This window comes from Vombatus ursinus, unplaced genomic scaffold (assembly GCF_900497805.2).
Source record: "Vombatus ursinus unplaced genomic scaffold, bare-nosed wombat genome assembly UNPS02014768.1, whole genome shotgun sequence".
Lineage (NCBI taxonomy): Eukaryota > Metazoa > Chordata > Mammalia > Diprotodontia > Vombatidae > Vombatus > Vombatus ursinus.
In genome coordinates this window covers 3,395,160-3,409,326 of record NW_020954546.1, presented here as the reverse complement: position 1 = coordinate 3,409,326, position 14,167 = coordinate 3,395,160, and the positions used below count along the sequence as shown (strand labels likewise).

Below are 14,167 nucleotides of genomic sequence, written 5' to 3'. Positions count from 1 at the left end.
GGAGTGAGTGAGCCTTCGGGTCCCAGCTTCTATCAGCCAGGCCGGGGGACAGAGCCGGTCCTATTACCCTGCCAGAGCCCCAGCAGCCCCAGACAGCCGAGGGTCACCCGGGAGCGGAGCTCGCACTAGCAGCCAGGAGGGCGGCCTAAACTGCTCACCTCTCGCTCTCCGGGATTCTCAAATCCTAACCCGCGAAGGTGGGTGAGCAATCGTCCACTCCACCCCCAACTCCATTTATTGGGGGGGAGGGGAAATAAAAAATCAAAACGGGCCTAGGAATCCTTTTGGATATTATCCATAAGTGTCTCATTAAATTGGGAATTGGGGGCAGCCTGGAGGAAGAGCTAGGGCTCCGGGAACCAACTTCAAAAGCAAGTTCACATCCTACCCCTAGACAGCCAGCTTCTGGGGCCCTAGGCCGACCCAGCCTGCTGACCAGGCCCGAGATCTACTAGCTTTGTGAACTGAATTGCGGCCGGGTGCTGGGGCTGGTCAGAACGATCCGGGAGCTGTGGGCTGAGGACAGGCCCAGACGGCCACAGTGGGGCGAGTTAGACCCCCTTGGGATAATTAGTAACCAGCTGTCAAAGCCTCTCCGGTGTCCTGAGATGGCAGCTAGTAGATCCCGGGCCGCGCGGACTGACTGCCGACTCCCGGAAAAGCCCCCAAAGGAAGCCCGAGACTCCCACAAGTCACCACACCCCAACCTGAGCGTTAGAGCAGCGGGGAACAGTAAAGTAAATTTCTGTTCTTGGCTATTAACGCGAAGAAGGATTGTAAATAAGTTTGGGATGGATGTTGGCCCTTTCAGGCGGTGTATTCTGTCTGACAGTGGCACTAATAATCCCCTCTGGGAATCCCAGATCAGTGAGCTCTGTAGGGTCCAAACGCACTGCTACAACCGAACCAAACCTCTGGGGAAGCTCAAAGTCTGTTCCCTCCCGCCGTAGTTTTTGGCTCAGGTCCGGGTGGGTCTTCCCTAGGATCCTAGCAAGAGCAGGGCCCAAGGCCGGTGGACTGTCCCAATCCGAAGAGTGTGTATCCGCTGCCAGCTCAGGACTAGGTAGGTTCTCAGATTTGGGACCGTGAGCTGAAGTCAGGCCTCCGCTCAGAGCGCAATCACTTCCCCCGGGGTTGCTGCTTCCCATCTAAGCTCGTCCCTGAATAAAAGCTAAAAGCACCCACGTCTCTGCCACTCGCTGGCTTTAGGAGGCCAGGTCTCTGTCTTTCCGACAGAGAGAACTGTATATAGAATCAAGGTGTTCCACGGCGAGCCACAGAGAAAGGAGGACTGGCTCGGTCCTAGTCTGGACTGAAAGGAGGGGACAGTTTTAGGTGAGTCTGGGGGTGGCCCAGCAGGGGCTTCTCTGTCTGGGGCCCAGGCATCCCTAGAGCGGGAGAGAGGGGAGAACCAACCTTGGAGGGACGGGCCGGATAGAGCTGCCCTGCCAAGACGGCACAGAGCAGGAGAGAAGAGCGAGGGCCAGGACTCACCCAGCGCGCCCACTGGGCGCTCCCCGTACCTGAGCATGCGGTCCACTTCGGCCCTCTGCTCCACAGCCTCCTCGGTATTGAGGGCCTGTAACTCCTTGAGGATGGGAGGGGTGTCATAATCGTCTCCGTCCTCTGACCCCTCGTCCCCTGACAGGCGACCCTTGGCATGTCCATTGGTAAGGGTGTGAAAGACCGGCTTGGTGTCAGGCTCAGCCCCGCTGCCCGGGGACAGCGGCAAAGTCTCCAGCTTCACCCCGAAAGTCGGGGCTGGCAGCAGTTCCTCTAGAGCCTGGGCCAGCACTTCCTTGGTGACCCCGGAGCTCAGCAGAGCGCTCAGGAGTTCTTGCTGGAGAGACGTGAGCTTGGACACCATTTTCCACGGACTGGAGAAGAGGGGGGCTCGGGGTGGGTGGGGAGGGGTTGGTGTGAGAGAGGAGGGCGGAGGGGAGCTTCACGAGCAAACCCCAAGTCTGGGAGCCCCCCCGAAGCCTCCGCACACCTGTTACTCCCCGGTCCCGGAGTCTCCTCCGAGAGGAGTCAGCAAACTTCTAACTTTCCATGATCGCCTCCATTAGCCAATATAAGATATGCAAATCAGTGGGAAGGGACGGGCATTTCGGCCAGATGCAAATGGAGGTGGGGAGGGGGAAAGTCGGCTAGAGGAAGAGAGGGAGAGAGGGAGAGAGCGCGAGAGAAGCTCACGGAAAAAGAGAGAGCTCACGGCTAGAGAGCTGGGTCTGCTCAAGCCCATGGTGTTTACACTGGGGGCCGGGGACCTTCTTTATTGGTTCTGTTTATCAGCCAAACTTTAGCTGAACTTTGGACTTGTTAAGCAAGAAGTCGGCAGCCAAGTGCGACTGCTGGGAGAACCCTTCCACCCAGCGGCTCACCCGGCCCCAGCCCCAGCCCCTATCCCTACCCGGAGGAAGGGAGAAACTGACATCTCTTCGGGGGTAAGGTGAGAGAAGGAGGATACCGGGGGGGGGGGGGGGGGGGATGGTGGTAGGGAAAGGGGGATCTTTTGGAGAGAGGAGGGATGAATGAACAAGAGCCGACTCAAGATATCAACTCAACACGTGGACTGAAAGAAGAGGTGCAATCAGGTCAAACCACGGGCGCTGATGAGTGGGGATTGGAGGTGGGAGGACTCCTTCCTTGTGCGGATAGGGTTTTGGGATGGGGGTGGAGGGCCTACCTGCTACTAACTCAGATCCCATTTCAGGGCTTAAAGAGGCCTTTCTACAGGGCACTATAAACGAGGGCAGGCTCGAATTTATAGAACCCCTAGGGTCGGGCAAACGGTGTGTAGCTGGGGGTGGGAGGGAATGCTCCCAGGACACTGGAACGAAGACCACAATAGACTGCCTAAATTTAGGCTGAGCTTAGAGCCCTGGGGACACAAAATGGACAGAGCAAAGGCAGGCAATAGTCTCGAAATAATAACAACAACAATAATAATAAACAACAAATGAATGAATGAATGATGAATGGACAGAGGACAGAGCTGGGGACTGGTTTGGACAAAACCTCTATGTCTCTGGTCGAGTGCCCCCTAACAAACTAGGATAAGGCAGCAGAAGCCTATCAGATTCAAATCGCTCTTCTCTCTTATGCCTCTCTTCTTTTGATTCCCTGGCATACCTACTTTCCAGGCATTTTCCCATAGCTCTGTAGAGCAGAGTTAAAGTTTCTCTTCAGTGTCTGCTGACCTCTCTTCTCTGGTCTCATTCCCAGTTCCCAAGAGTGTTTTGTCCACTCCTCCAGGAGAATTACACTCCACAAGGCCTTGGGTCAAACATTTTGTAGGGACCCATATGGATGAAAGGACCAAGGCAGAGAAACTTTCCCTTTGAAACAGCGCAAAAAGAAAACTGACTTGATTCAACCCCACAAAATTTCCAGCCTCACCTGCCTTGAGGTGAGGAAGAGGAGGAAGAATGCAAGGACTTTAGAGTCAAAGGAAAGACAGAAGCAACAGGGGATTTGTCATCCTGGACCTGGTCTCTGAAGGACACAAAGTTGTCACTTAGGTTGAATTAAGGAGTTACTGGAGCCTGAATAAAGGTTCACAGGAGCCAGATCCCCAGCAGCCAAGAGAAAGAGTACCCCTCCCATTTCAGAGACCTCTCTGCCTTGGTCTTGACCAACAGGGGATTTTGGAAGACACTACCCTATTTGTATTTTATCTCTGTCCTCAACTCACACTGTATTTGTGTTTCAGCAGAATTTATTGATATCTTTTGTTTTTGCATTCCCTAGATTTCTACCTATATCCCTCCCCATTCTCTCCCAGAGAGCCATCCCTTATAACAAATTGATTTTTTTTAAGGAATAATGAAAAAGAGGAAGAAGAGGGGGTAAATCAACAAAATCAATCAATCAGCACGTGGAAAAAATATGACATATCCAATTCTCCGTGGCCAGAGACAGCCCATCTCTGCAAAGGAGTTGAGGGGAGATATCTTTTCACAGCTCTTCTTTGGATCGAGATTGGTCTTTGTAATTCTGCAACATTCATTTTCATTGTAGACATGCCCTAACATTGATGAACATAAGCTGCTTGAGAACAGGAAGTGTTTTGTATTTTGTCTTTGAATTCTTAGCACTGTAATAAGTCCTGCCTCACACAGAGAATAGGTGTTTAAATGAATGAATGAATGAATGAATGAATGAATGAATGATGAGGTACCCCAGCTGGCAGTGTCCCATTCCTACTCTAATTATTTATATTAATATTTGTCCCATGACTGCTTCTGGAGCTTCATTGATGCCAAATTCCCGCTCCTCAGTCTTTTGACAAGAAGAATGACTGAATATCTTTCTATTAACATTAATGTTGAATACTCATTAAGGGATCCAGAGAGCCCAGTCCATGAGTTAAAATACAGGGGCCAAGAAGATTGAATTGTGCTGGATTACATTATCAAAGCCTACATAGACACACACATGTGGATGGTGGGTAGCTGGCCCTTCAGGGTGAAACTCTGGGAGAGTCCTGGGGATCTGGCGATAGGCAGCAATAGGGGCTGTAGATGGGGAACATTGAAAGGAGAAAAAAGAGGAAATTTTCAAAAGCTGTCCTTGACTTTCCACTTTCTAAACCTGGTTCTCCAGGCAGCTACCACTGTCATTGTCACCAGTGAGGCAGGGAAATGGTTGGAGAGGAGTCCTGCAGAGAAGAGGGAAGGAGTAGAGCCCTGAACATTAGATTACCTTCTCTTTATCCTCCTTGGTCTCCTTTTCCCCTTAGAGCTGAGGGAGCTTTTTTTTTTTTTTTTGAGTTGGAAAGATCCTTAGAGATCATCTAGCCCAACCCTCTCATTTTAAAAGTGAGCAAACTGAGATCTGAGAAGGACGGTGACTTGCCCAAAGCTTTTTGTTGTTGTTCCATCATTTCAGTGATATCCAACTCTTTATGACCCCATTTTGGGGTTTTCTTGGCAAAGATACTGGAGTACTTTGCCATTTCCTTCTCCAGTTCATTTTTACAAATGAAGAACTGAGGCAAATAGGGTTAAGTGATTTACTCAGTGTCACATAGTACATAGCCTGAAAGAGACCTTCTGGTATAATGGCAGGGCTGAATTTGAACCCAGAACCTCTGACTCCACTGTACTTTCCATGATACCACATTCTCTCAAAGGGAAAATATGAATTATCCTTCTGGGATTTGAACACAGGACCAGTCACATCCAAAGCAAGAATGGTACCCCTAGACCAATAGGCCAAAATACAGGGTGGGATTTTTAGGAATGAAACTTATGGGGAGTCTCTCAAACCTGCCTTTCTTTATACATTTTGGTCCATGAGTTTAGCTCTCATCTGGGCTGGCAAACAGAATGCTGGTACTCAAAGATTTCTAGGGCACCAAAGGGATAGGAAAGCAGATGTGAGACATAGAGTATCCTAAAGTTTTACACATATTCTGACTGCCCCACCGCTACCACCACCTCCCAAAAGTGGAGGGAAGAGACAGTACCTGGGAGTTAAGGATCTAATTTAGTTATCTTCATTGCTTTCTTATTTGACATCAATTTAATCTGTTTGCTTTCTTGCTTCATCAGCAGTAATGAGAAAATTTCTCTCTGGGTGAGGAAAATTGTACCTTCCTCACCCACTGATGCTAAAAGGCTGATGAATGAGGACTCTGAATGAAAGGTTCTATTTAAAAAAAAAAATGAAGCCCCCGTTAGTGGAATGGAGCCGGGATTCAAAAAACTCAGTTCGAGTCTCAGCTCTGTCACTGAATAAATCACTGGACCTCAGTTCCTTCATCTGTAAAGTAAAGGGTTATACTCTATTGTGGAAAGAAGATTAAATTTGGAGTCATAGGCCCTGGATTAAAATACCACCTCTCACATTTATTCCCTGTGTGACCTTGAACACTGAGGGGCAGCTAGATAGATAGGATCGAATGCCAGTCCTGAAGTCAAGAAGACTCAACTTCCTGAGTTCAAATCTGTCCTCAGACACTTATTAGGACCCTGGGCAACTCACTTCACCCTGTTTGCCTCACTTTCCTCTTCTGTAAAAATGAGCTTGAAAAGGAAATGGCAAACCACTCCAATATCTCTGACCAAAAAAAAAAAAACCCAAATGGGGTCACGGAGAGTCGGACACAACTGAAATGTCTAAACAACAACACGTGACGTGAAACAAGTCTCTGCCTCTCTGAGCTTGAGTTTCCTCGTCTATAATATGACGGGATTAGAATAGATGGCGTCTGAGCTCCCTTCCACCTCTAAATCTCAGATCCTACCATCTCAAAGATCCCTTCTAGGTTCTAAGGTTATGCATATGTGGCCATCCTTCAAATTATAGAGTCACAGTATTGATGAGAATTGCTTTCTATGTATTTATTTGACTTTGAAGACCAATTCTAAACCAACAGTCATTTCCTCTGTAAAAACTGCCCTTCGATTTGCAGCTCCAGTAACTATTAGCCAAACTCCACACATACACACACACACACACACACACACACACCTATTTGAAGCTTTTTGACTCTTAAAATCAAATTTCAGCTGAACTTCCTCATCCTTCACCTACCCACCCATACATCCCTAGATTCATTCCCAATGAGACCATAATGTCACAGATGCTTTGGAAGACTTATACACAGCATGAAGTACTTGGTTTCCACGTATGAGTCACCAGATAAGTTTTCAAATAAAGTCTTATTAGTGACTTTTGTTTTCTTTACACATTCACTTCCCAATTTGCCTTGTCTATTGCCATATAACTCTCCTTTGTAATAAAGAATAAGAGTTTTGAAAAACCAGCAGCAACTGTGCCTGATGGGATATACCACATTCCACCTCCATAGTCCTCCGCCTCTCTAGCCAGGTAAGTTTTTCAGGAACTTGGCTCCATTTCTTTTTAGCTGTTACTCATAGATTCCTAACTTGCAGGTGTGCAATTTACATAGAGTAACTGGTATACCATAAGTGGGAGAGGCGGCATGGTGTAGAAGATAAATTGATGGATTTGGGTCAGCAAGATCTGTTTCAGACATTTGCTATCTGTGTGACCTGAGGTAAGTCACTTAACCATATCTGAACCTCATGGGATAATAGATTTATAGTGAAAAGTGACCTTAGCAGCCATGTAGTCCAATTCTCTCCTTCTGTCAAGGAGAAACTGAGACCCAAAGAAGTTGACTGACTTGCTTGAGGTAATACAGGTGGTAAATAAATGAGTTGGAAATCAAATTAAGGTCCTCCCATTCATCTGATTCCAAATTCAGTGTTCTAGCCATTATATATCACATTGTCACCATGTATAAGATGAGAATAATAAAGTATTCAGGAACTCTGAATGTACTTTTACTGATCACAATCTTTTCCACTTGGCCCTATGCCTTATTTCCCCTACACCTACTCTCCACCCTCACTGTAGCCTCCAATCTCTATCCCTGAGTACTATATCAAGCGGTCACTTCTGCTCTGGTTACACTCTCCTCCTTTTCCAATCTTGACTCCTCAGTGAGTTCAACCCTACACTATCCTTTCTCCAATTCCTTGCCACACTGTCCTATCATCAATCACACCTTGCCAAACACCAGCTCTGGATACTCCTTTACTCCTCCTAACCATGCCCTGCTAAACAGAACTGGAAGAATCATTTCCACTACAAATTTATTTCCACTACAAATTTACTCTCTCATCTTGACTGGGTCTTCAGTATAGCAAAACAAGCCTGCTCCTTCTCTCTAGATGATTCTTTATCCCATTAACCACAGTGGTTGTTTCAAACCTTCTCATCTCTTCTCAGGCCTCCCACACCAAATATTCTCTTCATCCTACCAGCTGAGGGTTTTAGCTCATACTCAGATATTGAGGTCATTGGAGACAGCTCTCTATTCCCTCCTCCATCACAACTCATATACCATTGACATCCCCCTCACACCCACTACCACTCACACTACCACCATTTTGGGAGGCAATCAGGGTTAAGCGACTTGCCCAGAGTCACACAGCTAGTGTCTAAGGCCAGATTTGAACTCAAGTCTTCCTGACTCCAGGGCAAGTGCTCTAACCACTGTGCAACCTAGCTGCCCCACTACCACTGTTTCCTCCTTCACTCCAGCCTCTGATGAAGAGAGGGCTCTTCTCCTTGTTAAAGCCAACCTACATGTAATGTTGATCCCCTCCTGTCTTCTCTTACTATCTTCTTTGGGATGACACATCTCTTAATCCAGGGGGTCTAAACTCTTTGTGTTTCATAGATACTTTTGTTAGTCTGGTGAAGCCTATGGACCCTTGTCTCAGAAATGATGCTTGTGCTAATAATGTTCATAATGAAGGAAATGCTACATTTCAGTTAGAGGTAATTGAAAATGAAAATGTAATTTATTTCCCAACCAAGTTCATGGACCCACTGATGTCTTAACCAGGTTAAGAACCTCTGCCTAATACTCAATCTCTCCCTATCTACTGGTTTCTTCCCTGCTGCCTACAAACACACCCAGATCTCCCCCATCCTGAAAGGAAGAAAGAAAGAAAAAAAAGAAAGAACCTTCACTAGATCCTACCACACCTACTAGCTATCCTTTAGCTTTTCTCTTTTTCTTGGGTAAATTCCTTGAAAGTTTTTTTGCATTTGGAGAGGTGCCTCCAAATTACTGGATTATATTGGAGACCTTCCTCATTTTGTTTTGTTTTGTTTTTCCTCCTAAATTTATATCACCAGAACTGTGTCCTCTCAATTCCCCTCTGGCCATTCAACCTATTTGTTTATTTCAAAGGTTTTAATTCCTCCAGTTTACTTGGGCAGTATATAATAATCTCTAGGGCTAGGCTGCTTCCACAGTATGGCCACTCCTTAGGGTGAGGGGTTAATTTCAGAAATCTTTGCAATCCCATTTTGATCCAGGCTAGCAGAGGGAAGAGTTTGCTTTGATACCCCCTGATTTTTATCAAAGGAGGCCTTGGCTGCAACCACACAGGACAAACTCCTGGAAGAAATCATTTCAGTTATTTGTGCATTGGGGTGACATTGTGAGAGATGGCGTTTACTCTCTCTTCAAGAAACTACATCTCCTTCATGAGGTATAAAAGAAGCCAAAAAAGCATGACATCCAAAGGGACAAAGGGACAAATGACTTGGCACAATGGGAACCTTTCCTCATGAATAGCAGAAAGCTATGTTTATGTTATGTAAATAAACCCCAATTTCAGCCCAACAGGAAAAGTGTTACAGAGCTCTAGCCCCAGTCTGGGCTCCCCATCACTTCCTAAAGAATGGGGCTTGGTATGTTTTCTGTGGGCAGAGCTCAAGTCACTTGGAGTGATAGCCCTTGGCACAAAAGTACAGCCATAATATTTTGGTCCATGTTACACAGAAGCAATGAAAAGTTGACATATCTCATCTTGTAAAATGTTTGTCGTTCCCTAATAAAGCCAAGTGTGGCAAATCAGAAGGAGGGGGTGGAGAAACAGTCTGGCCACGTTACTTTAGCTACTTTTCCTTACACAAGACATTCCTGTCTCCCACTTCCATTCCTTTACACTAGCTGTCCTCTATGCCTGGAGTGCTTTCTCTCCTAAACTCTGAGAATCCCTGATTTCATTTAAGAGTCATCTTAACCATCATCTCCTCAAGGAGGCCTCTTCTGGTTCCCTGAGCTGCTAGTGACTTCCCTCCAAGGCTACTTTCCATCCATTCTGTATTTATATTGTATGTACCAATTTCTGTACATGTTGCTTCCCTCATCAGAATGTAAGCTCCTCGAGGAAAGGACCTGTTTCTACTTTTTCTTTGTATCCTCAGTTTAAACCAGTATCTCAAATGTTGTAAATGCTTAATAAATGCTTGTTTATTGATTGGCTAACAATAATAATTTACCTCAAGACTTGTTAGGAGGTTTAAATCAGGTCAAGTACATAAGGCACTTTACAAACCTCAGACCACAACATAAAATTGAGTTATGACACGTGACATAACAATAAATAACTATCTATGCCATGGAATTTTTATGTTAATAAGTTATACTTTATTTTTTCAATCCTAGTAATTTGATCGTGGTCACAAAAGAGACTATGTAGGGATGAAGTAGGTATATACAATGACCATCACCTTTCCAGAACTTCAATCTTTACAGCAATGGTTCTCAAAGTGTGGTCTGGGGACTCCTGAGGGTCCCTGAGACCCTTTCAGGGCATCTATGAAGTTAAAACTATTTTCATTAAAATTTTAAGATGCTTTGATTTATAATATGATAACCATTGATAGGTATATCCTACATAAAAGCTCTGGGGGTGGGGGTCAGGTAGTCCTCAATAATTTTTAAGAGTGTAAATGGGTCCTGAGATAAAAAGTTTGATAACCACTGCTTTATAGCAACTCCTCTCAAATAGAAATTAAAATAAAAAAATTAAAAAGCACACTACAGGCTTCAAGATCCCTGTCAGAGGTACAAAAGAGCCTAATATAATTCTATAGTGGAACTATACCAAAGAGGAAAAGGTAGTGGGGAACATGGTGATTTGGAGCCTCAGGCTTAAAGCTGAGTCCTTAATGGTGGTTACTTATGGAGAATGAGGGGAACTGAGGCAGTATGGCATAGTGTTAAGAATACTGACTCTGGAGTCAGGACATGGTTTAAAATTCCACCTCTGACATTATCTGGGTGACTTTGGGCAAGTCACTTAGCCCTGCTGGGCCTCAGTTTCCTCCTCTATGAAAAAGAACATTTAATTAGATTATGTTGGAGTCCTTTCTTGTTCACTTTCTATTCTACTATGAACTATGTAGGCAATGCATGGTTCATTCCTCCACAAAAAGTCTTATTCTGATGATGTAGCATGGTCAGATCCTGGGTTCTTGAGGACCATGCCAATGGAACATGAGTTCTATAAGGTCCTACAAAGTTGGATCAGATTCAAGTAGGGGCCATATGATGGCCTGCTTGCCACCTGACCAACACAAGAAGCAAGTCCAGCTAAATTTAGAAAGTCTCATCCCTGGCTTAGCTGCAGATGTGTAGGAAGCATGCTCAAGGACCACATCACAGATCCTTGGAGCTTTAATGGATGTTTCCTTTCGGCCTTTCTTGACAGACCCCAGAGATTCACTCATCAAAAAGAGAATGGGGACTAGTGCTGGTCAATTGAGGTGGGGCAACAGACAGGCTTAAGGAGAAAGTGGGCAAGCCTTGCCAGATCCCATGAGGGTCACTCCCATGGGCACAGAGAGATATGGGCAGCTCTCCTCGGTCTCTAGACATTTAAATCTTTAAGACTTAAATTCTATTAAGCATTTTCATAGTAGAGCCCTTTTGGAGTCCTTGGGGGGTGGGGAACTAGATTGTGAACTCCATGAGGACAGAGACTGTCCCATCTAAACCACTTTGTATCTTTCAGCACCTAGGACAGTTCACATATACTAGACATGTTTGTTGAGGCAATCAGTGAATAAATGAGTGAATTCATGTATCCAGCCTCCTTATTAGGTAGAAATGTTGTCCCCTGGTCCCTTACTAGCTCTGTTAAATACTACTTGTGTGACCTTAGGCAAGTTTTCAGCATCTCTGATCTTACATTTTCTTATCTGTAGATTGAGAGATTTGAGCTATATCATCCCGTCTATTTCCACTCTAACCATATATAAAGTCTGCTTAGGAGTGAGAAGCCTAATTTAAAAGACCAAAAGAATAGGAGCGTTCATCTCCTTTGACTCTTCTACCTCAAACACTAATTTTAATTTAAGCAAAAATGCTCAAATTTTTTTTAATTTAATATTTTTGTTTTTACATAGCCTTCATTTTGTTTTATTTTTAAATTCAATTGTATTTTGTTTTCAATTTTAAATTCTCTTCTTCCCACATTCCTTTTTCTTACTGATTGAAAAAGCAAGAAAAATAAAACCCATTACAAATATGTATGGTCAAAGAAAACAAATTAACCAGGTCTGACATGCTTCAGTCTTCACTCTGAGTCCATCGGCTCTATCTAGAAGTGGATAGCACATTTTATCATTAGTTTTCTAGAATTGTCAATTCCATTGTTTTTATCAAAATTCCTAAGTTTTCCAAAATTGTTTAGTTTCACAATATTGTTGTTATTATGTAGATTGTTCTCCTGGGTGAACACTCCCTTCACTCTGCATCAATTCATGCCAGTCTTATCAGGTTTTTCTAACAACCCACTTCCCTGTCCTATCAAGAGTGTCATCTCTTGTAACAGAGAATAAAAAGTAAAGAGGAAAAAGAGTAGTACAGCAAAATTAACTAACAATTAACCAAACCTGACAGTATGTTCAATATTCTGCACCTACAGGGCCCCACCTCCGCATAGAAAGGAGGCAGGTCCGTTTTCCCATTTCTTCTCTGGAGCTGAACTTTGTCATAATTACCCAGAATTCATTTGGTTTCATCATTCAAGCACTAATTTTAAAGGAAACTGAATTTGAAAAGAAAATATTAAATCCTGCCTAGATCATGCCTATGAAATTATTTTTGAAGACCATTTAGGGCCGGGATTTAAAATCTTCTACCTACTACCTACTATCTATAAACAAACTTGGTTTGTTTCTTTCATTTCAACCACTGTGTTTCAATATAATTGGTTTCTTTTGTCAACATGATTCTGAGAAAGGTCTCATAAGCATCACCAGACTGCCACCAAAGGGGTCCAGCCAGGACCCAAAGGTGAAGAACCCCTGATTTGAAGAGAATGCCTACTCATTTTGTTTACAACTCCAACTTGACCTACCTTATGAAAGCTTTCAGAGTGATTGAATTATTTGTAAAACATTCATAATCAAACCTTCAGGATTTCTCAAAATGAGCTAACAAGTTGCTATGGGATGAGCCTCTTTGGGGGATTAGTATTATAAGTGATTTTTTTTTTGTAACTCTATAAACAGGGTATTGGCTTTGAAGTCTCTGTCACTCATTGGCCATATGATTTGGAGCAAATCATTTAACTTTTCTAAGCTTCAATTTCCCCATCTGTAAAATGGACTAAATGATGTCTAAAATCCTTTTCATCTCCAAACCTATGGTCCACTTTCTTCCTTCGCATGATTACCTTCTAGTACAGGGCAGGAAGAGGTTGGTCCAAACACATTTAAGAGATTTTACACTTATTGACTGCAACATAATCCTGTTTCTTAGACTTTCAAGGGCAGGACATCTGAGAGAATTTTGGGGGGGAGGCAGAACTGATGTTTAGAGAATGTTAACAAAACTTGCAGTCCTTTAGCAGGGTAGAATCAATTGCACTTCAGCGTCTAGTTTGAATAATTACCTAAAATAAAATGCTAAATGCTCCCTCCCCTGGCCCCAATAACCTCAGCTGAGCACTTCTCCAGTCCAGCCCCAGTCCCTAATCTCAGAAGCAGCTGGACAATGTCCTGGGCTCTCCCCTACTCCTTTGGACTAAAACTTGATTGCTCAGTTCTAGTCTCTTGCCTGAGGCACAAAAAAATTCTAGTTATGGCATTGTCTCCAGGTGTCAAGGAAACATCAAAATAAACAATTTTAATCCACCCTGGTTTTAGAAAAGAAAAAAAAACAAATGTAAACCACAAAACAGGTCTGGGTAAGGTGTGATGTAATCAGACAAAGCAAGATAGGGTACCTCGCTGTGTGTGTGGGATAATGGAATCATAGACTAGGGAGTCAGAAAACTGAATTCTGGTCCCAGCTCTGTCCCTAGCTAGCTGTGCATCCTTAGGTAAATCACAATTTCTCTAGGCCTGTTTCATCCTCTTCAAAATGTGAAGATAGAACACAATCAATCAATAAGCATTTATTAAACACTTAATACCAGCACCAGACACTGGTCTAAGGCAGTGAGAACACAAAACCAAAAATGAACTAGTCCTTGCCTTCAGGGACATTATATTCTATATGGAGAAATAACTTATACACATTATATAAAATTAAAATATTTAATGAAAAAGATGCTAATACCTGAGGGGAGGGGAAGAGAAGGAAGAAAGGCCCCTTTCAATATGTGCTGGTTGAGCTAAATTTGGAAGGAAACCAGGGATTCTAAAAGGGAGAAGTGAAGAGAAGATGTTTTCCTGGGCATGGGGGACTTACAGTGCAGTTATAGAGTGAAGACATTGAATGTTGTATATGAGGAGCAGTAATGAGGCCAGATTAGCTGGATCAAAGACTGGGTGAAGAGGAGCGATGTAGAATTTGGCTGCTTACAAGTAGGTT

The 14,167-nt window shown here is 44.0% G+C and overlaps 1 protein-coding gene across 2 annotated transcripts in view; it reads right to left on the bottom strand.

Annotated features, from left to right (window-relative positions):
• Positions 1-2,142, bottom strand: part of LOC114043439 (hepatocyte nuclear factor 1-beta) — an 83,114-nt gene extending 80,972 nt beyond the window's left edge. For both annotated transcript variants that reach the window (XM_027862568.1, XM_027862569.1), the window contains exon 1: positions 1,524-2,142. In XM_027862568.1, coding sequence (XP_027718369.1) covers positions 1,524-1,867 — 344 coding nt within the window. In that variant the 5' untranslated portion in view covers positions 1,868-2,142. The remainder of the gene's footprint in view (positions 1-1,523) is intronic.
• Between the last annotated feature and the right edge of the window lie 12,025 nt (positions 2,143-14,167).